Genomic DNA, 27,500 nt, shown 5'->3' on the forward strand with positions numbered 1-27,500 from the left:
ATCTTGCTTATTTTAGTTCCTTCCCTATTTGCTGTTTCAGTACATGTCATCATCATTAGTGTCAGTATCATCATCGCCATCATCAGTCAGCATAAGAAACCAATCCATCCTCACTGCACACACAGAACCTTGTCCTTGCAAGTAGTGTCACTTCAAAGACGGATCCTCTAGCCATACGTGCCTGCCTGGCGAAGTGGCAAAGCTTTCTTACGTGTTCCATAACAAGATTAATCACGGTAGTTCTGAACTGCTAGTCTTTCTAAACTGCTAGTCTTTCTAAACAGCTAGTCTTTCTAAACTGCTAGTCTCTTTCTAAACTGCTAGTCTTTCTAAACTGCTAGTCTCTTTCTAAACGGCTAGTCTTTCTAAACTGCTAGTCTCTTTCTAAACTGCTAGTCTTTCTAAACTGCTAGTCTATCTAAACTGCTAGTCTCTTTCTAAACTGCTAGTCTTTCTAAACTGCTAGTCTCTTTCTAAACTGCTAGTCATTCTAAACTGCTAGTCTCTATCTAAACGGCTAGTCTTTCTAAACTGCTAGTCTTTCTAAACTGCTAGTCTTTCTAAACTGCTAGTCTTTCTAAACTGCTAGTCTCTTTCTAAACTGCTAGTCTTTCTAAACTGCTAGTCTTTCTAAACTGCTAGTCTTTCTAAACTGCTAGTCTTTCTAAACTGCTAGTCTTTCTAAACTGTTAGTCTCTTTCTAAACTGCTAGTCTCTTTCTAAACTGCTAGTCTCTTACTAAACTGCTAGTCTTTCTAAACTGCTAGTCTCTTTCTAAACTGCTAGTCTTTCTAAACTGCTATTCTTTCTAAACTGCTAGTCTCTTACTAAACTACTAGTCTTTCTAAACTGCTAGTCTCTTACTAAACTACTAGTCTTTCTAAACTGCTAGTCTTTCTAAACTGCTAGTCTTTCTAAACTGCTAGTCTCTTTCTAAACTGCTAGTCATTCTAAACTGCTAGTCTTTCTAAACTGCTAGTCTCTTTCTAAACTGCTAGTCATTCTAAACTGCTAGTCTTTCTAAACTGCTAGTCTCTTTCTAAACTGCTAGTCATTCTAAACTGCTAGTCTCTATCTAAACGGCTAGTCTTTCTAAACTGCTAGTCTTTCTAAACTGCTAGTCTTTCTAAACTGCTAGTCTTTCTAAACGGCTAGTCTTTCTAAACTGCTAGTCTCTTTCTAAACTGCTAGTCTTTCTAAACCGCTAGTCTTTCTAAATTGCTAGTCTTTCTAAACTGCTAGTCTCTTTCTAAACTGCTAGTCTTTCTAAACTGCTAGTCTTTCTAAACCGCTAGTCTTTCTAAATTGCTAGTCTTTCTAAACTGCTAGTCTCTTTCTAAACTGCTAGTCTTTCTAAACTGCTAGTCTCTTTCTAAACTGCTAGTCTTTCTAAACTGCTATTCTTTCTAAACTGCTAGTCTCTTACTAAACTACTAGTCTTTCTAAACTGCTAGTCTCTTACTAAACTACTAGTCTTTCTAAACTGCTAGTCTTTCTAAACTGCTAGTCTTTCTAAACTGCTAGTCTCTTTCTAAACTGCTAGTCATTCTAAACTGCTAGTCTTTCTAAACTGCTAGTCTCTTTCTAAACTGCTAGTCATTCTAAACTGCTAGTCTTTCTAAACTGCTAGTCTCTTTCTAAACTGCTAGTCATTCTAAACTGCTAGTCTCTATCTAAACGGCTAGTCTTTCTAAACTGCTAGTCTTTCTAAACTGCTAGTCTTTCTAAACTGCTAGTCTCTTTCTAAACTGCTAGTCATTCTAAACTGCTAGTCTCTATCTAAACGGCTAGTCTTTCTAAACTGCTAGTCTTTCTAAACCGCTAGTCTTTCTAAATTGCTAGTCTTTCTAAATTGCTAGTCTTTCTAAACTGCTAGTCTTTCTAAACTGCTAGTCTTTCTAAACTGCTAGTCTTTCTAAACTGCTAGTCTCTTTCTAAACTGCTAGTCATTCTAAACTGCTAGTCTCTATCTAAACGGCTAGTCTTTCTAAACTGCTAGTCTCTTTCTAAACTGCTAGTCTTTCTAAACCGCTAGTCTTTCTAAACTGCTAGTCTTTCTAAATTGCTAGTCTTTCTAAACTGCTAGTCTCTTTCTAAACTGCTAGTCTTTCTAAACTGCTAGTCTTTCTAAACCGCTAGTCTTTCTAAATTGCTAGTCTTTCTAAACTGCTAGTCTCTTTCTAAACTGCTAGTCTTTCTAAACTGCTAGTCTCTTTCTAAACTGCTAGTCTTTCTAAACCGCTAGTCTTTCTAAATTGCTAGTCTTTCTAAACTGCTAGTCTCTTACTAAACTACTAGTCTTTCTAAACTGCTAGTCTCTTTCTAAACTGCTAGTCATTCTAAACTGTTAGTCTCTTTCTAAACTGCTAGTCTTTCTAAACTGCTAGTCTTTCTAAACTGCTAGTCTTTCTAAACTGCTAGTCTTTCTAAACTGCTAGTCTTTCTAAACTGCTAGTCTCTTTCTAAACGGCTAGTCTTTCTAAACTGCTAGTCTCTTTCTAAACTGCTAGTCTTTCTAAACCGCTAGTCTTTCTAAATTGCTAGTCTTTCTAAACTGCTAGTCTCTTTCTAAACTGCTAGTCTTTCTAAACTGCTAGTCTTTCTAAACCGCTAGTCTTTCTAAATTGCTAGTCTTTCTAAACTGCTAGTCTCTTTCTAAACTGCTAGTCTTTCTAAACTGCTAGTCTCTTTCTAAACTGCTAGTCTTTCTAAACCGCTAGTCTTTCTAAATTGCTAGTCTTTCTAAACTGCTAGTCTCTTACTAAACTACTAGTCTTTCTAAACTGCTAGTCTTTCTAAACTGCTAGTCTCTTACTAAACTACTAGTCTTTCTAAACTGCTAGTCTCTTTCTAAACTGCTAGTCTCTTACTAAACTACTAGTCTTTCTAAACTGCTAGTCTCTTTCTAAACTGCTAGTCTCTTACTAAACTGCTAGTCTTTCTAAACTGCTATTCTTTCTAAACTGCTAGTCTCTTACTAAACTACTAGTCTTTCTAAACTGCTAGTCTTTCTAAACTGCTAGTCTTTCTAAACTGCTAGTCTCTTTCTAAACTGCTAGTCTTTCTAAACTGCTAGTCTTTCTAAACCGCTAGTCTTTCTAAATTGCTAGTCTTTCTAAACTGCTAGTCTCTTTCTAAACTGCTAGTCTTTCTAAACTGCTAGTCTCTTTCTAAACTGCTAGTCTTTCTAAACCGCTAGTCTTTCTAAATTGCTAGTCTTTCTAAACTGCTAGTCTCTTTCTAAACTGCTAGTCTTTCTAAACTGCTAGTCTCTTTCTAAACTGCTAGTCATTCTAAACTGTTAGTCTCTTTCTAAACTGCTAGTCTTTCTAAACTGCTAGTCTTTCTAAACTGCTAGTCTTTCTAAACTGCTAGTCTTTCTAAACTGCTAGTCTCTTTCTAAACTGCTAGTCATTCTAAACTGCTAGTCTCTTTCTAAACTGCTAGTCATTCTAAACTGCTAGTCTCTTTCTAAACTGCTAGTCATTCTAAACTGCTAGTCTCTTTCTAAACTGCTAGTCTTTCTAAACCGCTAGTCTTTCTAAATTGCTAGTCTTTCTAAACTGCTAGTCTCTTACTAAACTACTAGTCTTTCTAAACTGCTAGTCTCTTTCTAAACTGCTAGTCATTCTAAACTGTTAGTCTCTTTCTAAACTGCTAGTCTTTCTAAACTGCTAGTCTTTCTAAACTGCTAGTCTTTCTAAACTGCTAGTCTTTCTAAACTGCTAGTCTTTCTAAACTGCTAGTCTTTCTAAACTGCTAGTCTTTCTAAACTGCTAGTCTTTCTAAACTGCTAGTCTTTCTAAACTGCTAGTCTCTTTCTAAACGGCTAGTCTTTCTAAACTGCTAGTCTCTTTCTAAACTGCTAGTCTTTCTAAACCGCTAGTCTTTCTAAATTGCTAGTCTTTCTAAACTGCTAGTCTCTTTCTAAACTGCTAGTCTTTCTAAACTGCTAGTCTTTCTAAACCGCTAGTCTTTCTAAATTGCTAGTCTTTCTAAACTGCTAGTCTCTTTCTAAACTGCTAGTCTTTCTAAACTGCTAGTCTCTTTCTAAACTGCTAGTCTTTCTAAACCGCTAGTCTTTCTAAATTGCTAGTCTCTTACTAAACTGCTAGTCTTTCTAAACTGCTAGTCTCTTTCTAAACTGCTAGTCTTTCTAAACCGCTAGTCTTTCTAAATTGCTAGTCTCTTTCTAAACTGCTAGTCTTTCTAAACTGCTAGTCTCTTACTAAACTACTAGTCTTTCTAAACTGCTAGTCTCTTTCTAAACTGCTAGTCTCTTACTAAACTGCTAGTCTTTCTAAACTGCTATTCTTTCTAAACTGCTAGTCTCTTACTAAACTACTAGTCTTTCTAAACTGCTAGTCTCTTTCTAAACTGCTAGTCTCTTACTAAACTACTAGTCTTTCTAAACTGCTAGTCTCTTTCTAAACTGCTAGTCTCTTACTAAACTGCTAGTCTTTCTAAACTGCTATTCTTTCTAAACTGCTAGTCTCTTACTAAACTACTAGTCTTTCTAAACTGCTAGTCTTTCTAAACTGCTAGTCTTTCTAAACTGCTAGTCTCTTTCTAAACTGCTAGTCTTTCTAAACTGCTAGTCTTTCTAAACCGCTAGTCTTTCTAAATTGCTAGTCTTTCTAAACTGCTAGTCTCTTTCTAAACTGCTAGTCTTTCTAAACTGCTAGTCTCTTTCTAAACTGCTAGTCTTTCTAAACCGCTAGTCTTTCTAAATTGCTAGTCTTTCTAAACTGCTAGTCTTTCTAAACCGCTAGTCTTTCTAAATTGCTAGTCTTTCTAAACTGCTAGTCTTTCTAAACTGCTAGTCTTTCTAAACTGCTAGTCTCTTACTAAACTACTAGTCTTTCTAAACTGCTAGTCTCTTTCTAAACTGCTAGTCATTCTAAACTGTTAGTCTCTTTCTAAACTGCTAGTCTTTCTAAACTGCTAGTCTTTCTAAACTGCTAGTCTTTCTAAACTGCTAGTCTTTCTAAACTGCTAGTCTTTCTAAACTGCTAGTCTCTTTCTAAACGGCTAGTCTTTCTAAACTGCTAGTCTCTTTCTAAACTGCTAGTCTTTCTAAACCGCTAGTCTTTCTAAATTGCTAGTCTTTCTAAACTGCTAGTCTCTTTCTAAACTGCTAGTCTTTCTAAACTGCTAGTCTTTCTAAACCGCTAGTCTTTCTAAATTGCTAGTCTTTCTAAACTGCTAGTCTCTTTCTAAACTGCTAGTCTTTCTAAACTGCTAGTCTCTTTCTAAACTGCTAGTCTTTCTAAACCGCTAGTCTTTCTAAATTGCTAGTCTTTCTAAACTGCTAGTCTCTTACTAAACTACTAGTCTTTCTAAACTGCTAGTCTCTTTCTAAACTGCTAGTCTCTTACTAAACTGCTAGTCTTTCTAAACTGCTATTCTTTCTAAACTGCTAGTCTCTTACTAAACTACTAGTCTTTCTAAACTGCTAGTCTCTTTCTAAACTGCTAGTCTCTTACTAAACTACTAGTCTTTCTAAACTGCTAGTCTCTTTCTAAACTGCTAGTCTCTTACTAAACTGCTAGTCTTTCTAAACTGCTATTCTTTCTAAACTGCTAGTCTCTTACTAAACTACTAGTCTTTCTAAACTGCTAGTCTTTCTAAACTACTAGTCTTTCTAAACTGCTAGTCTCTTTCTAAACTGCTAGTCTCTTACTAAACTGCTAGTCTTTCTAAACTGCTATTCTTTCTAAACTGCTAGTCTCTTACTAAACTACTAGTCTTTCTAAACTGCTAGTCTTTCTAAACTGCTAGTCTTTCTAAACTGCTAGTCTCTTACTAAACTACTAGTCTTTCTAAACTGCTAGTCTTTCTAAACTGCTAGTCTTTCTAAACTACTAGTCTTTCTAAACTGCTAGTCTTTCTAAACTGCTAGTCTTTCTAAACTGCTAGTCTCTTACTAAACTACTAGTCTTTCTAAACTGCTAGTCTTTCTAAACTGCTAGTCTTTCTAAACTACTAGTCTTTCTAAACTGCAAGTCTTTCTAAACTGCTAGTCTTTCTAAACTGCTAGTCTTTCTAAACTGCTAGTCTCTTACTAAACTACTAGTCTTTCTAAACTGCTAGTCTTTCTAAACTGCTAGTCTTTCTAAACTACTAGTCTTTCTAAACTGCTAGTCTTTCTAAACTGCTAGTCTTTCTAAACTGCTAGTCTCTTTCTAAACTGCTAGTCTTTCTAAACTGCTAGTCTTTCTAAACTGCTAGTCTTTCTAAACTGCTAGTCTTTCTAAACTGCTAGTCTCTTTCTAAACGGCTAGTCTTTCTAAACTGCTAGTCTCTTTCTAAACTGCTAGTCTTTCTAAACCGCTAGTCTTTCTAAATTGCTAGTCTTTCTAAACTGCTAGTCTCTTTCTAAACTGCTAGTCTTTCTAAACCGCTAGTCTTTCTAAATTGCTAGTCTTTCTAAACTGCTAGTCTCTTACTAAACTACTAGTCTTTCTAAACTGCTAGTCTTTCTAAACTGCTAGTCTCTTACTAAACTGCTAGTCTTTCTAAACTGCTAGTCTTTCTAAACTGCTAGTCTCTTACTAAACTACTAGTCTTTCTAAACTGCTAGTCTTTCTAAACTGCTAGTCTCTTACGAAACTGCTAGTCTTTCTAAACTGCTAGTCTTTCTAAACTGCTAGTCTCTTACTAAACTACTAGTCTTTCTAAACTGCTAGTCTTTCTAAACTGCTAGTCTTTCTAAACTACTAGTCTTTCTAAACTGCTAGTCTTTCTAAACTGCTAGTCTTTCTAAACTGCTAGTCTTTCTAAACTGCTAGTCTTTCTAAACTGCTAGTCTTTCTAAACTGCTAGTCTCTTACTAAACTACTAGTCTTTCTAAACTGCTAGTCTTTCTAAACTGCTAGTCTCTTACTAAACTACTAGTCTTTCTAAACTGCTAGTCTTTCTAAACTGTTAGTCTTTCTAAACTGCTAGTCTCTTACTAAACTACTAGTCTTTCTAAACTGCTAGTCTTTCTAAACTGTTAGTCTCTTTCTAAACTGCTAGTCTCTTACTAAACTACTAGTCTTTCTAAACTGCTAGTCTTTCTAAACTGTTAGTCTTTCTAAACTGCTAGTCTCTTACTAAACTACTAGTCTTTCTAATTGCTAGTCTTTCTAAACTACTAGTCTTTCTAAACTGCTAGTCTTTCTAAACTGTTAGTCTTTCTAAACTGCTAGTCTTTCTAAACTGCTAGTCTCTTACTAAACTACTAGTCTTTCTAAACTGCTAGTCTTTCTAAACTGCTAGTCTTTCTAAACTACTAGTCTTTCTAAACTGCAAGTCTTTCTAAACTGCTAGTCTCTTACTAAACTACTAGTCTTTTTAAACTGTTAGTCTTTCTAAACTGCTAGTCTCTTACTAAACTACTAGTCTTTTTAAACTGCTAGTCTCTTACTAAAGTACTAGTCTTTTTAAACTGCTAGTCTCTTACTAAACTACTAGTCTTTTTAAACTGCTAGTCTCTTACTAAAGTACTAGTCTTTTTAAACTGCTAGTCTTTCTAAACTGCTAGTCCTTCTAAACTGCTAGTCTTTCTAAACTGCTAGTCTCTTACTAAACTACTAGTCTTTTTAAACTGCTAGTCTTTCTAAACTGCTAGTCCTTCTAAACTGCTAGTCCTTCTAAACTGCTAGTCTCTTACTAAACTACTAGTCTTTTTAAACTGCTAGTCTTTCTAAACTGCTAGTCCTTCTAAACTGCTAGTCTTTCTAAACTGCTAGTCTTTTTAAACTGCTAGTCTTTCTAAACTGCTAGTCTTTCTAAACTGCTAGTCCTTCTAAACTGCTAGTCCTTCTAAACTGCTAGTCCTTCTAAACTGCTAGTCTTTCTAAACTGCTAGTCTTTCTAAACTGCTAGTCCTTCTAAACTGCTAGTCCTTCTAAACTGCTAGTCTTTCTAAACTGCTAGTCTTTCTAAACTGCTAGTCCTTCTAAACTGCTAGTCCTTCTAAACTGCTAGTCTCTTACTAAACTACTAGTCTTTTTAAACTGCTAGTCTTTCTAAACTGCTAGTCCTTCTAAACTGCTAGTCTTTCTAAACTGCTAGTCTTTTTAAACTGCTAGTCTTTCTAAACTGCTAGTCTTTCTAAACTGCTAGTCCTTCTAAACTGCTAGTCCTTCTAAACTGCTAGTCTTTCTAAACTGCTAGTCTTTCTAAACTGCTAGTCCTTCTAAACTGCTAGTCTTTCTAAACTGCTAGTCTTTCAGAGTTTTGGGAAAAGAGGAAGGGAATTATAGCCTCTGGGTATCCATTTCGCTGGCACGCCTTTCTGTCTTTGAAACAGAAACATTCAGTATAGAAATCTGTCTTAGAAGTAGAGACATTCAGTATGGAAATCTGTCTTAGAAGTGGAGACATTCAGTATGGAAATCTGTCTTAGAAGTAGAGACATTCAGTATGGAAATCTGTCTTAGAAGTAGAGACATTCAGTATGGAAATCTGTCTTAGAAGTAGAGACATTCAGTATGGAAATCTGTCTTAGAAGTGGAGACATTCAGTATGGAAATCTGTCTTAGAAGTAGAGACATTCAGTATGGAAATCTGTCTTAGAAGTAGAGACATTCAGTATGGAAATCTGTCTTAGAAGTAGAGACATTCAGTATGGAAATCTGTCTTAGAAGTAGAGACATTCAGTAGAGAAATCTGTCTTAGAAGTGGAGACATTCAGTATGGAAATCTGTTTATCGCAATTATTCAAAATCTTCCGTTCCTTTTGGTTTCCTTACGCTGTGTATCTCTCTAATGATTTTATTTCTTTAGTGTTCTATTATCATTATCATTGTTACTCCCGGAATCATTATTATTATGGTTATTATGGTGATACTAATGTTCCTAATTATTTTCATATCTTTGTCATCTGATAGACACGTTCACCTTGGTCAAATATGCATTTTAGCGCAGAATTATTAGCAACATTATGTCTTTCTCATCGTAAACAATGCTATAAATAATTACAATATTATCTTATAAATGTTTATGATGAATTATCTTCCTTTCTTGGTAATATATTGCCACTTTCTAATTTTCTTTTATTTCTGTATTCATTATCATTTACTACATAATTACAAATCACCCATAAGCTATCGGTATTAACCCATCATTCAATAATTGACACTAATCCGTTTCCGCTTCCGACGCAGATCCCTGTCCTGACCTGAACATGCAGTGCAACGCCACCGGGGGATACTGCAACCACAAGTGCATGGATGACGAACTGGCTCTGTCGGGGCTCTGCAAGTACGACAACTGCTCCTGTTGTGTCAAAGGTATTTTTTTTATGTATTGATTGAATCGTATTATCGTATCATATTATTTCCATGATAATTAGAAATGTAACAGATAACTGACAAACAAATCGATGGTATGATTATGATAGATGATAGTGATAATTATCATTGTAGTCTTCGATTTTTGGATTTCAGGTGTGTTATTACTAATTATACATTCATCTATTAATTTACAATGATCGTATATTTATCCCTATATATTATTGTTTCCTACTACATTCCTGGAGTAATAACAATAAGTAAGCTTTCTAAGTCATAACTACGCAATTTTTCAAACAAAATGCGTTACAAGACATTTTCTGCAACATTGCATCAATAAAAGCACGATAATCTTAACCCTCGCTACTCCAATGCATTTTCACACCTCTTCATATCAATGGCAGAAACATTCACCTCAGTCATCTTTGGTTCTACTTCATCTCTATGTTGTCATTAGTCTCCTGTCTCTCCAGTACTCATCTTTATCATTGTCAGTATCAATAAAATCATCATCATTTTCAAAGCGCCGGGCAACTGTTTTAATTGTTTTTAAAATCCGTACTTTCAAGAATGTTACATGCAACAATAAAGTAAAATAATTGACAGTGAAATGATACTTACGTAATGTAGTAAAGAGTTATACGTGCTCACTATATTCAGCAGTATCTATTTTCATATGTATGCATGTTGACATATTTTCACACATATATCTATAGATGTGTGCGTATCCTATTTTACATAAAATATATGTATGTGTATATACATATATGTATTATATACACATATATACATATGTGTATATTCATTTACACATATGTGTATATATCAAGTATATGTATGTGTATGTATACACCTACATACATTTTATTAGCGTTATTGATAACATTCCTAATAATCACTATGACTGTTATGATTTTACATTATCTGATTACTAATCCATTTTCACTGCCTAAACAGACCCGTGTCCTGATCTGAACATGCAGTGCAACGCCACCGGTGGATACTGCAACCACGATTGCAAGTCTGACGAAGTGGCTCTGTCGGGGCTCTGCAGATACGACAACTGCTCCTGCTGCGTCAAGGGTAAAGCTTTCATTTCTTTTTCTTTTACTTTTTAGAATGAAATTGAAATCGTTGCCCATTAAGAGAAGTAAATACTGGAGGAATAATGTATGTTTAGGTATAATGACAAAAAAACTTTACGTGTTAGATATGTATGCGGGCATTTGGTACATTGCTTTTTGATTTAACATCTTGAAGTTATGGTTCAATTGCAGATACAGAACCTTGTCCAGATTTGGATTTACAGTGTCACGCCAGGCACGGATACTGTAACCATACGTGCCTGCCTGACGAAGTGGCTCTGTCAGGATTCTGCAAGTACGACAACTGCTCCTGCTGCGTTAGGGGTAATCTATTTCATCTCACTTTTGACACCTGTACTTTAAGGATGTATGAAATAATGGGAATCATAAAATATTGATAGCTTTCTGATATTCACGTGATGAAGTTCTCGCAGGTGAATGAATTTCATTAAGTTTTGCGATACATACTCATTATATGAAGTGATGTTCATATAAACTTCATAAAGGGAATTTAAAAGGAACCATCTGTCTATGTCCTGTAAACACAAATACATGCATGTGTGTGCTTTTCCGACAGCTGCTCATGACGTGACAATGGATAGATGCCCACTTATTTTTTAATGTTTATTTTACAATTGCATCATTCGTATATTTATTGGAAAAGGTGGTAGAATGATAGCAACTAGACGCTCTGCGTGAATTCGTATTTGGAAATTTATAATTCGCGAGATTGGTAATGGTCATCTGTTAAGCTTACTTCGAATATCTATCGTGTAATGAAAGCTGAAAGTGTTCATACATCGTGGAACTGAGTTTTCGAAATGGAATTTAAATGCGATTTTCCTTGCGAGGAAGTAAATATATGTATGTGTATATGGATAAATATCTTAACAACTGACTAAACGTATAACTACACACACACTTAAATGAATACATATCTGTAGCTCTGCATTTCTATCCATATTCATGCTCTTAAATAGATGCATGATAGTACGTGATGATAATGTGCTCTATTTTATATTACAGGTTACCTTTTTAATAGAGACTAAATGAATAATTCTTTTCCGGTCTTTACTAATTAATATATTAACAATAAAAGATATGCTACAAGGTATCAACAATATTTTCATCTTTGTTAATATCTGTAGTGAATATTTTAGCAACTATTTACTGTAACCAAGCAAACAAATATGTTTCTTTCGATTTCCTGAAAATGTATCTGATATGATGGAACTGCAGTAGTTTTATGAATTTTTTAATGTTTTTAATTTGTGTTTTTGTTGTATTCAGCCTTTTTATGATCATAGTGATTATCTTATTACTATTTTTATATTTTTCTTTGAAATATCTAAATCACGGCAGTTTAAATCCCTTGCATAGCGCAGGTAAGGCTTCAGGTCCGTAGCTGTAACTCATCAAAAGGCTTAATTATTTTGTTTTCTTTCGTCCTATATCTCTTGCCTGTTTCTTTTTCAGTTCTTGAAGTGAACCAACATGATCTGTATCATTGTTATGGTTTTATTATCATTACTATTGTAGTAATTATCATTGGGATGTTTGTTATGATATGGTCATGCTTGCCTTTCTAATGACCTGTTTGTCTTTTACACCTGACAAAAGCTGCCTTTATTTGCGATTCCTTTGTAGGCATGTTATGGCTCCATTTTCTTTTACTAATGTCTTTTTTTGTTTTTTTATTGTAACATTAGTATCATTATCATTATTAGTGGTGTCTTCCTGATTGTTACTGTACTAATTACAATTGTGGTCTAAGCTATTTCTGATGAATTACCAAGCTTTTACCTCAAGAACAATATTTTTATTCAATAGTCTTGTATTTTTTTTAAATTTGTTATCAGTTTAAATTTCCTTTGAAGATAGAAGGATCTTATTGCAATCTCATTATAACACTTATCATCATTACCATTATCCATATCGTTATTTCTCCAGGAACAACAGACCCGTGCCCAGATCTGAACATGCAGTGCAACGCCACCGGGGGATACTGCCACCGCGAGTGCCAGTCTGGCGAAGTGGCTCTGGCGGGGCTCTGCGCTCACGAAAACTGCTCCTGCTGCGTCAAGGGTAATGTATTTATCCGTTTACTCATGTATCCATACTGCTCTTATGATTGTGATAAAAACAGCATTGATGATGATGATAATGTTAGTGATATTGATAATACCAATGATAATGTCAATGATGATGATAGCAATGATAGTAAATGATAGCAAGTGTAATAAATAAATAACACTGACGGGTACAAGCATTATTATATCCATCAATGGTGTTTTCCTCATTTCTGTTATTATTGAAGCCTTTTGTATCATTTGTGATCTGATGATTCACATCACTTATCATTATCACCAATACTAGTATCAATATCATCATCATCATCATCATAATCATAGTCATAGTTAGTCATAGTCATAGTTATAGTCAGTCATAGTCATAGTCATAGTCAGTCATAGTCATAGTCATAGTCAGTCATAGTCATAGTCAGTCATAGTCATAGTCAGTAATAGTCATAGTCAGTAATAGTCATAGTCAGTCATAGTCAGTCATAGTGATAGTCAGTCATAGTGATAGTCAGTCATAGTCATAGTCAGTCATAGTCATAGTCAGTCATAGTCATAGTCAGTCATAGTCATAGTCAGTCATAATCATAGTCAGTCATAGTCATAGTCAGTCATAGTCATAGTCAGTCATAGTCATAGTCAGTCAAAGTCATAGCCATAGTCAGTCATAGTCATAGTCAGTCATAGTCATAGTCAGCCATAGTCATAGTCATAGCCATAGTCAGTCATAGTCATAATCAGTCATAGTCATAGTCAGTCATAGCCATAGTCAGTAATAGTCATAGTCAGTCATAGCCATAGTCAGTCATAGTCATAGTCAGTCATAGTCATAGTCAGTCATAGCCATAGTCAGTAATAGTCATAGTCAGTCATAGCCATAGTCAGTAATAGTCATAGTCAATAATAGTCATAGTCAGCCATAGTCATGGTCAGTCATAATCATAGTCAGTCATAGTCCTAGTTATAGCCAGTCATAGTCATAGTCAGTCATAGTCATAGTTATAGTCAGTCATAGTCATAGTTATAGCCAGTCATAGTCATAGTCAGTCATAGTCATAGTCAGTCATAGTCATAGTCATAGTCAGTCATAGTCATAATCAGTAATAGTCATAGTCATATTCAATCATAGTCATAGTTATAGTCAGTCATAGTCAGTCATAGTCATAGTCAGTCATAATCAGTCATAGTCATAGTCAGTCATAGTCATAGTTAGTCATAGTCATAGTCAGTCATAGTCATAGTTAGTCATAGTCATAGTCAGTCATAGTCATAGTCAGTCATAGTCATAGTCAGTCATAGTCATAGTCAGTCATAGTTATAGTCAGTCATAGTCATAGTCAGTCATAGTCATAGTCAGTCATAGTCATATTCAGTCATAGTCATATTCAGTCATAGTCATAGTCAGTCATAGTCAGTCATAATCATAGTCAGTCATAGTCATAGTCAGTCATAGTCAGTCATAGTCATAGTCAGTCATAGTCATAGTCAGTCATAGTCATAGTCAGTCATAGTCATAGTCAGTCATAGTCATAGTCAGTCATAGTCATAGTCAGTCATAGTCATAGTCAGTCATAGTCATAGTCAGTCATAGTCATAGTCAGTCATAGTCATAGTCAGTCATAGTCATAGTCAGTCATAGTTAGTCATAGTCATAGTCAGTCATAGTCATAGTCAGTCATAGTCATAGTCAGTCATAGTCATAGTCAGTCATAGTCATAGTCAGTCATAGTCATAGTCAGTCATAGTCATAGTCAGTCATAGTCATAGTCAGTCATAGTCATAGTCATAGTCAGTCATAGTCATAGTCAGTCATAGTCATAGTCAGTCATAGTCATAGTCAGTCATAGTCATAGTCAGTCATAGTCATAGTCAGTCATAGTCATAGTCAGTCATAGTCATAGTCAGTCATAGTCATAGTCAGTCATAGTCATAGTCAGTCATAGTCATAGTCAGTCATAGTCATAGTCAGTCATAGTCATAGTCAGTCATAGTCATAGTCAGTCATAGTCATAGTCATAGTCAGTCATAGTCATAGTCAGTCATAGTCATAGTCAGTCATAGTCATAGTCAGTCATAGTCATAGTCAGTCATAGTCATAGTCAGTCATAGTCATAGTCAGTCATAGTCATAGTCAGTCATAGTCATAGTCAGTCATAGTCATAGTCAGTCATAGTCATAGTCAGTCATAGTCATAGTCAGTCATAGTCATAGTCAGTCATAGTCATAGTCAGTCATAGTCATAGTCAGTCATAGTCATAGTCAGTCATAGTCATAGTCAGTCATAGTCATAGTCAGTCATAGTCATAGTCAGTCATAGTCATAGTCAGTCATAGTCATAGTCAGTCATAGTCATAGTCAGTCATAGTCATAGTCAGTCATAGTCAGTCATAGTCATAGTCAGTCATAGTCATAATCAGTCATAGTCATAGTCAGTCATAGTCATAGTCAGTCATAGTCGTAGTCAATCATATAGTCAGTCATAGTCATAGTCAGTCATAGTCATAGTCAGTCATAGTCAGTCTTAGTCATAGTCGTAGTCAATCATATAGTCAGTCATAGTCATAGTCAGTCATAGTCAGTCTTAGTCATAGTCAGTCATAGTCATAGTCAGTCATAGCCATAGTCAGTAATAGTCATAATCAGTCATAGCCATAGTCAGTAATAGTCATAGTCAGTCATAGTCATAGTCAGTCATAGTCATAGTCAGTCATAATCATAGTCAGTCATAGTCATAGTCAGTCAAAGTCATAGTCATAGTCAGTCATAGTCATAGTCAGTCATAGTCATAATCAGTCATAGTCATAGTCATAGTCAGTCATAGTCATAGTCAGTCATAGTCATAGTCAGTCATAGTCATAGTCAGTCATAGTCATAGTCAGTCATAGTCATAGTCAGTCATAGTCAGTCATAGTCATAGCCATAGTCAGTAATAGTCATAGTCAGTCATAGCCATAGTCAGTAATAGTCATAGTCAGTAATAGTCATAGTCAAAGTCAGTCTAGTCAGTCATAGTCATAGTCAGTCATAGTCATAGTCAGTCATAGGCATAGCCATAGTCAGTAATAGTCATAGTCAGTCATAGCCATAGTCAGTAATAGTCATAGTCAGTAATAGTCATAGTCAAAGTCAGTCTAGTCAGTCATAGTCATAGTCAGTCATAGTCATAGTCAGTCATAGTCATAGTCAGTCATAGTCATAGTCAGTCATAGTCATAGTCAGTCATAGTCATAGTCAGTCATAGTCATAGTCAGTCATAGTCAGTCATAGTCATAGTCAGTCATAGTCATAGTCAGTCATAGTCATAGTCAGTCATAGTCATAGTCAGTCATAGTCATAGTCAGTCATAGTCATAGTCAGTCATAGTCATAGTCAGTCATAGTCATAGTCAGTCATAGTCATAGTCAGTCATAGTCATAGTCAGTCATAGTCATAGTCAGTCATAGTCATAGTCAGTCATAGTCATAGTCAGTCATAGTCATAGTCAGTCATAGTCATAGTCAGTCATAGTCATAGTCAGTCATAGTCATAGTCAGTCATAGTCATAGTCAGTCATAGTCATAGTCAGTCATAGTCATAGTCAGTCATAGTCATAGTCAGTCATAGTCATAGTCAGTCATAGTCAGTAATAGTCATAGTCAGTCATAGTCATAATCAGCCATAGTCATAGTCAGTCATAGTCATAGTCAGTCATAGTCATAGTCAGTCATAGTCATAGTCAGTCATAGCCATAGTCATAGTCAGTCATAGTCATAGTCATAGTCAGTCATAGTCATAGTCAGTCATAGTCATAGTCAGTCATAGTCATAGTCAGTCATAGTCATAGTCATAGTCAGTCATAGTCATAGTCAGTCATAGTCATAGTCAGTCATAGTCATAGTCAGTCATAGTCATAGTCAGTCATAGTCATAGTCAGTCATAGCCATAGTCATAGTCAGTCACAGTCATAGTCATAGTCAGTCATAGTCATAGTCAGTCATAGCCATAGTCATAGTCAGTCATAGTCATAGTCAGTCATAGCCATAGTCATAGTCAGCCATAGTCATAGTCAGTCATAGTCATAGTCATAGTCAGTCATAGTCATAGTCAGTCATAGTCATAGTCAGTCATAGTCATAATCAGTCATAGTCATAGTCAGTCATAGTCATAGTCATAGTCAGTCATAGTCATAGTCAGCCATAGTCATAGTCAGTTATAGTCATAGTCAGTCATAGTCATAGTCAGTCATAGTCATAGTCAGTCATAGTCATAGTCAGTCATAGTCATAGTCAGTCATAGTCATAGTCATAGTCAGTCATAGTCATAGTCAGTCATAGTCAGTCATAGTCATAGTCAGTCATAGCCATAGTCATAGTCAGTCATAGTCAGTCATAGTCATAGTCAGTCATAGTCATAGTCAGTCATAGTCATAGTCAGTCATAGTCATAGTCATAGTCAGTCATAGTGATAGTCATAGTCAGTCATAGTCATAGTCAGTCATAGTCATAGTCATAGTCAGTCATAGTCATAGTCAGTCATAGTCATAGTCAGTCATAGTCATAGTCAGTCATAGTCATAGTCATAGTCAGTCATAGCCATAGTCATAGTCAGTCATAGTCTTAGTCTTAATCACCATCATCTACTCAGCCAGGGGTGTCATACCTTATGTACTTGTGGATAAAGTTTAATTCACTTTCCAGATACTAATGGTATGAAATTGTATATAGCGTTACCTTCCCTCATTGGTGATCGTAATTGCACAGGATAATAATTATTCTTGTCACCATGCGGGCCGGTTATGACCTTTCCAGGGCACACAATTAGCAGTTGACCAAGAGTATGCCACTCCTTGATATTACATTCATTAAAAAACAACAACAACAACAACTAAGTATGTGATCATCTTAGAAGACCAAGGACTGGGTTAATTAATCATGTAAAACGGCTGACGGTAAGATTGACGCAGCTGACATGTCGCGGGCCGCACATAGGAGTAGGGCGGCCGCGTCTTTGACAACCCTGACCTAAGCATTAGCACAAGGAACTAATCCATCCTCATTGCAGAGACAGAACCTTGTCCCGATTTGGAGCAACAGTGTCTCTCCAGACACGGATACTGCAACCACACGTGCATGTCTGACGAGGAAGCTCTGTCGGGGCTCTGCAAGTACGACAACTGCTCCTGCTGCGTCAAGGGTAGGCCGCCTCTGATCTCTTTGGTATTCGTACTTGAAAAAAAATATGTAAGTAAATACAGAATTTTAAATATTGACAGCTCGCATGCGAATGGGTTTCCTTCATGAAACATTGTAATATATGGACTCTGTATCATTTATCTACATGATTTTTTTAAAAAACTTATTATGGATTTGGTCACCATTCCAGTGTCAACAGACCCGTGCCCAGATCTGAACATGCAGTGCAACGCCACCGGGGGATACTGCCACCGCGAGTGCCAGTCTGGCGAAGTGGCTCTGGCGGGGCTCTGCGCTCACGAAAACTGCTCCTGCTGTGTCAAGGGTAATGTGTTTACCGTTTACTTATACATCCATACTACGTTTATCATGATAATAAAGCAACACTATTTATGACAATGATGGTGACTGTGATAATGACAATGATCTTATCTATTCTTCCAATACTTATCACCATCGTCATACTGATCAATGTTATCAGTATCATCATCTAAACACCAGTCACTAATCAGTCACTAATCCATCCTCACTGCAGAGACAGAACCTTGTCCCGATTTGGAGCAACAGTGTCTCTCCAGACACGGATACTGCAACCACACGTGCATGTCTGACGAGGAAGCTCTGTCGGGGCTCTGCAAGTACGACAACTGCTCCTGCTGCGTCAAGGGTAGGCCGCTCTGATCTCTGGTATTCGTACTTGTAAGAATTATAAGTAGAGAGAAAATTAAAGATATTAATAGCGAAATGATGGGTGTTGAGGGTCTCACAGTCGAATGAGTGTCATTCATGAAGCTTTGCAATAAATGGACTCTTTGTATCATTTATCTATATGAGCTTTGTTGTTGTCTTTATTGATGCTATGGTCGCTACTCCAGTGTCAACAGATCCCTGTCCAGATCTGAACATGCAGTGCAACGCCACCGGTGGATACTGCAGCCACGAGTGCAGTTCTGACGAAGAACCTCTTTCGGGACTCTGCACGCACGATGACTGCTTCTGCTGTGTCAAGAGTAGGCTATTTCGTTTGTTTTACAATCTGTACTTTAAGACTATTTTGATGCGAAATCATTGCAGGTAAGTAGTTTTGTATTTTTATTCATATTCGTACTTGAAAAAATATATAAGTAAATACAGAATTTTAGATACTGACAGCGAAATGATAGGTGATGAGGATCTCGCAAGCGATGGGTTTCCTTCATGAAACATATATGGACTCTGTATCATTTATCTACATGATTTTTTTGTTGTTGTTGTTCCTGCTGCGTCAAGGGTAATGTGTTTACCGTTTACTTATGCATCCATACTACGTTTATCATGATAATAAAAGCAACACTGATAATAATGATAATAATAGTGGAAATGGTTAATGTTGGTGAAGATAATGTTGATGATAATGATGATAATAGCAATAATGCAAAATGATTATGACGGTAAAAAAGATAAAATATACCCTATAAGTATAGATATAAGTATAGTTACATCCATGACTGATATTTTCATAAATTTCGCTATTACTAAAAGCTTGTTTTGACATATAATTGAAGGTCCCTTTCCATCCTTCCAATACTTATCATCATCATCACACTCATCAATGTTATTAGCAGTATCATCATCTAAACACCAGTCACTAATCAGTCACTAATCCATCCTCATTGCAGAGACAGATCCTTGTCCCGATTTGGAGCAACAGTGTCTCTCCAGACACGGATACTGCAACCACACGTGCATGTCTGACGAAGAACCTCTTTCGGGACTCTGCACGCACGATGACTGCTTCTGCTGTGTCAAGAGTAGGCTATTTTGTTTGTTTTCCAATCTGTACTATAAGACTATTTTGATGCGAAATCATTGCAGGTAAGTAGATTTGTATTTTATTTATATTCGTACTTGAAAAAATATATAATTAAATAGAGAATTTTAAATACTGACAGGGAAATGATAGGTGATGAGGATCTCGCAAGCGATGGGTTTCGTTCATGAAACATATATGGACTCTGTATCATTTATCTACATGATTTTTTTTAACCTTATTATGGAAATGGTCGCCATTCCAGAGTCAACAGACCCGTGTTGATAATAATAATGATAATAGCAATAATGCAAAATGATTTTGACGGTAATAAAAGAGAAAATATACCATCGGATATTTACATCCATGACTGATTTTTTTTTTTTTCATAAATCGCTATTACTAAAAGCTTCTTACGACATATATTTGAAGGTTCCTATCCATCCTTCCAATACCTATCACCATCGTCATACTCATCAATGTTATTATCAGTATCATCATCTAAACACCAGTCACTAATCAGTCACTAATCCATCCTCACTGCAGAGACAGATCCTTGTCCCGATTTGGAGCAACAGTGTCTCTCCAGACACGGATACTGCAACCACACGTGCATGTCTGACGAAGAACCTCTTTCGGGACTCTGCACGCACGATGACTGCTTCTGCTGTGTCAAGAGTAGGCTATTTTGTTTGTTTTACAATCCGTACTATAAGACTATTTTGATGCGAAATCATTGCAGGTAAGTAGATTTGTTGATAATAATAATGATAATAGCAATAATGCTATTACTATTTTGATGCGAAATCATTGCAGGTAAGTAGATTTGTTGATAATAATAATGATAATAGCAATAATGCAAAATGATTATGACGGTAAAAAAAGATAAAATATACCATATAAGTATAGATATAAGTATAGTTACATCCATGACTGATGTTTTCATAAATTTCGCTATTACTAAAAGCTTGTTATGGCATATAATTGAAGGTCTCTATCCATTCTTCCAATACTTATCATCATCATCACACTCATCAATATTATCAGTATCATCATCTAAACATCAGTCACTAATCCACCCTCACTGCAGAGACGGAACCTTGTCCCGATTTGGAGCAACAGTGTCTCTCCAGACACGGATACTGCAACCACACGTGCATGTCTGACGAGGAAGCTCTGTCGGGGCTCTGCACGCACGATGACTGCTTCTGCTGCGTCAAGGGTAGGCCGCCTCTGATCTCTGTTATCCGTACTTGTAAGAATTATAAGTAGAGAGAAAATTAAAGATATTAGTAGCGAAATGATAGGCGAATGAGTGTCATTCATGAAGCTTTGCAATAAATGGACTCTTTGTATCATGTATCAATATGAGCTTTGTTGTTGTCTTTATTGATGCTATGGTCGCTACTCCAGTGTCAACAGATCCCTGTCCAGATCTGAACATGCAGTGCAACGCCACTGGTGGATACTGCAGCCACGAGTGCAGTTCTGACGAAGAACCTCTTTCGGGACTCTGCACGCACGAAGACTGCTTCTGCTGTGTCAAGAGTAGGCTATTTCGTTTGTTTTCCAATCTGTACTATAAGACTATTTTGATGCGAAATCATTGCAGGTAAGTAGTTTTGTATTTTTATTCATATTCCTACTTGAAAAAAAAATATATATATATATAAGTAAATAGAGAATTTTAAATACTGACAGCGAAATGATAGGTGATGAGGATCTCGCAAGCGATGGGTTTCCTTCATGAAACATTGCAATATATGGACTCTGTATCATTTATCTACTTGATTTTTTTTTTTTTTTGCTCCTGCTGCGTCAAGGGTAATGTGTTTACCGTTTACTTATGCATCTATACTACGTTTATCATGATAATAAAAGCAACACTGATAATAATGATAATAATAGTGAAAATGGTTAATGTTGGTGAAGATAATGTTGATGATAATGATGATAATAGCAATAATGCAAAATGATTATGACGGTAAAAAAGATAAAATATACCCTATAAGTATAGATATAAGTATAGTTACATCCATGACTGATGTTTTCATAAATTTCGCTATTACTAAAAGCTTGTTTTGACATATAATTGAAGGTCCCTATCCATCCTTCCAATACTTATCATTATCGTCACACTCATCAATGTTATTAGCAGTATCATCATCTAAACATCAGTCACTAATCCACCCTCACTGCAGAGACGGAACCTTGTCCCGATTTGGAGCAACAGTGTCTCTCCAGACACGGATACTGCAACCACACGTGCATGTCTGACGAAGAACCTCTTTCGGGACTCTGCACGCACGATGACTGCTTCTGCTGTGTCAAGAGTAGGCTATTTTGTTTGTTTTACAATCCGTACTATAAGACTATTTTGATGCGAAATCATTGCAGGTAAGTAGATTTGTTGATAATAATAATGATAATAGCAATAATGCTATTACTATTTTGATGCGAAATCATTGCAGGTAAGTAGATTTGTTGATAATAATGATAATAGCAATAATGCAAAATGATTATGACGGTAAAAAAGATAAAATATACCCTATAAGTATAGATATAAGTATAGTTACATCCATGACTGATTTCATAAATTTCGCTATTACTAAAAGCTTGTTATGACATATAATTGAAGGTCTCTATCCATTCTTCCAATACTTATCATCATCATCACACTCATCAATATTATCAGTATCATCATCTAAACATCAGTCACTAATCCACCCTCACTGCAGAGACGGAACCTTGTCCCGATTTGGAGCAACAGTGTCTCTCCAGACACGGATACTGCAACCACACGTGCATGTCTGACGAGGAAGCTCTGTCGGGGCTCTGCAAGTACGACAACTGCTCCTGCTGCGTCAAGGGTAGGCCGCCTCTGATCTCTGGTATTCGCGCTTGTAAGAATTATAAGTAGAGAGAAAATTAAAGATATTAGTAGCGAAATGATAGGCGAATGAGTGTCATTCATGAAGCTTTGCAATAAATGGACTCTTTGTATCATTTATCAATATGAGCTTTGTTGTTGTCTTTATTGATGCTATGGTCGCTACTCCAGTGTCAACAGATCCCTGTCCAGATCTGAACATGCAGTGCAACGCCACTGGTGGATACTGCAGCCGCGAGTGCAGTTCTGACGAAGAACCTCTTTCGGGACTCTGCACGCACGAAGACTGCTTCTGCTGTGTCAAGAGTAGGCTATTTTGTTTGTTTTCCAATCTGTACTTTAAGACTATTTTGATGCGAAATCATTGCAGGTAAGTAGTTTTGTATTTGTATTCATATTCGTACTTGAAAAAAATATATAAGTAAATAGAGAATTTTAAATACTGACAGCGAAATGGTAGGTGATGAGGATCTCGCAAGCGAATGGGTTTCCTTCATGAAACATGTATGGACTCTGTATCATTTATCTACTTGATTTTTTTTTTTTTTTTTTTGCTCCTGCTGCGTCAAGAGTAATGTGTTTACCGTTTACTTATGCATCCATACTACGTTTATCATGATAATAAAAACAACACTGATAATAATGATAATAATAGTGAAAATGGTTAATGTTGGTGAAGATAATGTTGATGATAATGATGATAATAGCAATAATGCAAAATGATTATGACGGTAAAAAAGATAAAATATACCCTATAAGTATAGATATAAGTATAGTTACATCCATGACTGATATTTTCATAAATTTCGCTATTACTAAAAGCTTGTTTTGACATATAATTGAAGGTCCCTTTCCATCCTTCCAATACTTATCATCATCATCACACTCATCAATGTTATTAGCAGTATCATCATCTAAACACCAGTCACTAATCAGTCACTAATCCATCCTCATTGCAGAGACAGATCCTTGTCCCGATTTGGAGCAACAGTGTCTCTCCAGACACGGATACTGCAACCACACGTGCATGTCTGACGAAGAACCTCTTTCGGGACTCTGCACGCACGATGACTGCTTCTGCTGTGTCAAGAGTAGGCTATTTTGTTTGTTTTACAATCCGTACTATAAGACTATTTTGATGCGAAATCATTGCAGGTAAGTAGATTTGTATTTTATTTATATTCGTACTTGAAAAAATATATAAGTAAATACAGAATTTTAAATACTGACAGGGAAATGATAGGTGATGAGGATCTCGCAAGCGATGGGTTTCCTTCATGAAACATATATGGACTCTGTATCATTTATCTACATGATTTTTTTTTAACCTTATTATGGATATGGTCGCCATTCCAGAGTCAACAGACCCGTGTTGATAATAATTATGATAATAGCAATAATGCAAAATGATTTTGACGGTAATAAAAGAGAAAATATACCATCGGATATTTACATCCATGACTGATTTTTTTTTTTTTCATAAATCGCTATTACTAAAAGCTTCTTACGACATATATTTGAAGGTTCCTATCCATCCTTCCAATACCTATCACCATCGTCATACTCATCAATGTTATTATCAGTATCATCATCTAAACACCAGTCACTAATCAGTCACTAACCCACCCTCACTGCAGAGACGGATCCTTGTCCCGATTTGGAGCAACAGTGTCTCTCCAGACACGGATACTGCAACCACACGTGCATGTCTGACGAAGAACCTCTTTCGGGACTCTGCACGCACGATGACTGCTTCTGCTGTGTCAAGAGTAGGCTATTTTGTTTGTTTTACAATCCGTACTATAAGACTATTTTGATGCGAAATCATTGCAGGTAAGTAGATTTGTTGATAATAATAATGATAATAGCAATAATGCTATTACTATTTTGATGCGAAATCATTGCAGGTAAGTAGATTTGTTGATAATAATGATAATAGCAATAATGCAAAATGATTATGACGGTAAAAAAAGATAAAATATACCATATAAGTATAGATATAAGTATAGTTACATCCATGACTGATGTTTTCATAAATTTCGCTATTACTAAAAGCTTGTTATGACATATAATTGAAGGTCTCTATCCATTCTTCCAATACTTATCATCATCATCACACTCATCAATATTATCAGTATCATCATCTAAACATCAGTCACTAATCCACCCTCACTGCAGAGACGGAACCTTGTCCCGATTTGGAGCAACAGTGTCTCTCCAGACACGGATACTGCAACCACACGTGCATGTCTGACGAGGAAGCTCTGTCGGGGCTCTGCACGCACGATGACTGCTTCTGCTGCGTCAAGGGTAGGCCGCCTCTGGTCTCTGGTATTCGCGCTTGTAAGAATTATAAGTAGAGAGAAAATTAAAGATATTAGTAGCGAAATGATGGGCGAATGAGTGTCATTCATGAAGCTTTGCAATAAATGGACTCTTTGTATCATTTATCAATATGAGTTTTGTTGTTGTCTTTATTGATGCTATGGTCGCTACTCCAGTGTCAACAGATCCCTGTCCAGATCTAGACATGCAGTGCAACGCCACTGGTGGATACTGCAGCCACGAGTGCAGTTCTGACGAAGAACCTCTTTCGGGACTCTGCACGCACGATGACTGCTTCTGCTGTGTCAAGAGTAGGCTATTTCGTTTGTTTTACAATCTGTACTATAAGACTATTTTGATGCGAAATCATTGCAGGTAAGTAGTTTTGTATTTTTATTCATATTCGTACTTGAAAAAAAAAATATATATATAAGTAAATAGAGAATTTTAAATACTGACAGCGAAATGATAGGTGATGAGGATCTCGCAAGCGAATGGGTTTCCTTCATGAAACATTGCAATATATGGAATCTGTATCATTTATCTACTTGATTTTTTTTTTTGCTCCTGCTGCGTCAAGGGTAATGTGTTTACCGTTTACTTATGCATCTATACTACGTTTATCATGATAATAATAGCAGTACTGATAATAATGATAATAATAGTGAAAATGGTTAATGTTGGTGAAGATAATGTTGATGATAATTATGATAATAGCAATAATGCAAAATGATTATGACGGTAAAAAGGATAAAATATACCATATGAGTATAGATATAAGTATAGTTACATCCATGACTGATGTTTTCATAAATTTCGCTATTACTAAAAGCTTGTTTTGACATATAATTGAAGGTCCCTTTCCATCCTTCCAATACTTATCATCATCATCACACTCATCAATGTTATTAGCAGTATCATCATCTAAACACCAGTCACTAATCCACCCTCACTGCAGAGACAGATCCTTGTCCCGATTTGGAGCAACAGTGTCTCTCCAGACACGGATACTGCAACCACACGTGCATGTCTGACGAGGAAGCTCTTTCGGGACTCTGCACGCACGATGACTGCTTCTGCTGTGTCAAGAGTAGGCTATTTTGTTTGTTTTACAATCCGTACTATAAGACTATTTTGATGCGAAGTAGATTTGTAGATTTGTATTTTATTTATATTCGTACTTGAAAAAATATATAAGTAAATACAGAATTTTAAATACTGACAGCGAAATGATAGGTGATAAGGATCTCGCAAGCGATGGGTTTCCTTCATGAAACATATATGGACTCTGTATCATTTATCTACATGATTTTTTTTTAACCTTATTATGGATATGGTCGCCATTCCAGAGTCAACAGACCCGTGTTGATAATAATAATGATAATAGCAATAATGCAAAATGATTTTGACGGTAATAAAAGAGAAAATATACCATCGGATATTTACATCCATGACTGATTTTTTTTCATAAATCGCTATTACTAAAAGCTTCTTACGACATATATTTGAAGGTTCCTATCCATCCTTCCAATACCTATCACCATCGTCATACTCATCAATGTTATTATCAGTATCATCATCTAAACACCAGTCACTAATCAGTCACTAATCCATCCTCACTGCAGAGACAGAACCTTGTCCCGATTTGGAGCAACAGTGTCTCTCCAGACACGGATACTGCAACCACAAGTGCATGGACGGCGAACAGGCTCTGTCGGGGCTCTGCAAGTACGACAACTGCTCCTGCTGCGTCAGGGGTAGGCCGCCTCTGATCTCTTTGGTATTCGTACTTGTAAGAACTATAAGTAGAGAGAAAATTAAAGATATTGATAGCGAAATGATAACGTGGAGAGAGGGGGGAGGGAGGGAGGGAGGGAGGGAGGGAGGGAGGGAGGGAGGGAGGGAGGGAGGGAGGGAGGGAGGGAGGGAGGGAGGGAGAGAGAGAGAGAGAGAGAGAGAGAGAGAGAGAGAGAGAGAGAGAGAGAGAGAGAGAGAGAGAGAGAGAGAGAGAGAGAGAGAGAGAGAGAGAGAATACATTCCCAATTCACTGCCTCCCCTATGCCCCATACATCTCAAATTCACCTGTTTCAGAGACGGACTGCGTGCAGACTTCCGAATGCCAACTGGCGGACGGCCGCTGCGACGTGTCCTGCGTGGAGGGAGAAGACAAAGTCGATAACATTTGCCTCGACGGCTGTACTTGCTGCACCGAGGGTAAGTTTCTTCTTCGGATAAAGGATTGATCAAATGGATTGAAGACCGTGTTGGCTGCAGCTCTCTGTGGGGGATGAGGGGGGGGGGGGGTGAAGGTATGTAGTTTAGGCTGTGTTGACTAAGATTTACTTGATAATACGGGAGAGTCGCGCAGAGTTACAGCATTGCAAAGTTGACCGAAAACTCCCACTGAAAACATCGCAACATCAGCAGACAACCTCTTAAGTGTGAAAACGACAGTGGTAATAAAAACCTATCATTATATAGCAGTGATAACAACAGCAACAAGGACAATAATAATAACGATGGTAATAGCAATTAATATTATAAAAAAAACGGTGGTGAAGATAATGATTTCAGTAATAGTGATACAGATGAATGTAATCTGAGTATTGATAATAAGAAATAAGTGATAAGAGCGATAGATAATGAATAATGATAACAATAGCAATATGATGAAAGGTAGAGCAACATGATAAAAGTGATGGTGACTGTGACTATTGCGACGAACAACAAGAACAACAACAAAAATGACAATACTAATAATAATAGTAATGAAAATACAGATTACAGTCATAGCAAAACTTGTAATGATAATGATAATGATATTAATGATGATGAAGATAATGATGATCATAATGATAATATGAATAACAATTATGATAAT

General features: G+C 36.4%; 1 protein-coding gene across 19 annotated transcripts in view; it reads left to right on the forward strand.

Moving 5' to 3' along the window:
• The window catches only part of LOC113802004 (extracellular matrix organizing protein FRAS1), a 96,211-nt gene that overhangs the window by 23,078 nt on the left and 45,633 nt on the right, over positions 1-27,500 (forward strand). For 8 of the 19 annotated variants that reach the window (XM_070115785.1, XM_070115781.1, XM_070115783.1 and 5 more), the window contains exons 19-32: positions 9,156-9,281; positions 10,239-10,364; positions 10,559-10,690; positions 12,317-12,451; positions 17,485-17,616; positions 17,806-17,940; positions 18,151-18,282; positions 18,491-18,625; positions 19,274-19,405; positions 19,951-20,082; positions 20,495-20,626; positions 20,818-20,952; positions 21,606-21,737; positions 22,143-22,274. In XM_070115785.1, the coding sequence (XP_069971886.1) occupies positions 9,156-9,281; positions 10,239-10,364; positions 10,559-10,690; positions 12,317-12,451; positions 17,485-17,616; positions 17,806-17,940; positions 18,151-18,282; positions 18,491-18,625; positions 19,274-19,405; positions 19,951-20,082; positions 20,495-20,626; positions 20,818-20,952; positions 21,606-21,737; positions 22,143-22,274 (1,848 nt within the window). Of the gene's footprint in view, positions 1-9,155; positions 9,282-10,238; positions 10,365-10,558; positions 10,691-12,316; positions 12,452-17,484; positions 17,617-17,805; positions 17,941-18,150; positions 18,283-18,490; positions 18,626-19,273; positions 19,406-19,950; positions 20,083-20,494; positions 20,627-20,817; positions 20,953-21,605; positions 21,738-22,142; positions 22,275-22,465; positions 22,601-23,253; positions 23,386-23,931; positions 24,064-24,472; positions 24,605-24,795; positions 24,931-25,577; positions 25,710-26,244; positions 26,377-26,710; positions 26,834-27,500 lie in introns of all 19 variants that reach the window. The other 11 variants (XM_070115768.1, XM_070115787.1, XM_070115771.1 and 8 more) reach the window with 7 other exon arrangements.

This window comes from Penaeus vannamei, chromosome 38, assembly GCF_042767895.1.
Source record: "Penaeus vannamei isolate JL-2024 chromosome 38, ASM4276789v1, whole genome shotgun sequence".
Classification (NCBI taxonomy): domain Eukaryota; kingdom Metazoa; phylum Arthropoda; class Malacostraca; order Decapoda; family Penaeidae; genus Penaeus; species Penaeus vannamei.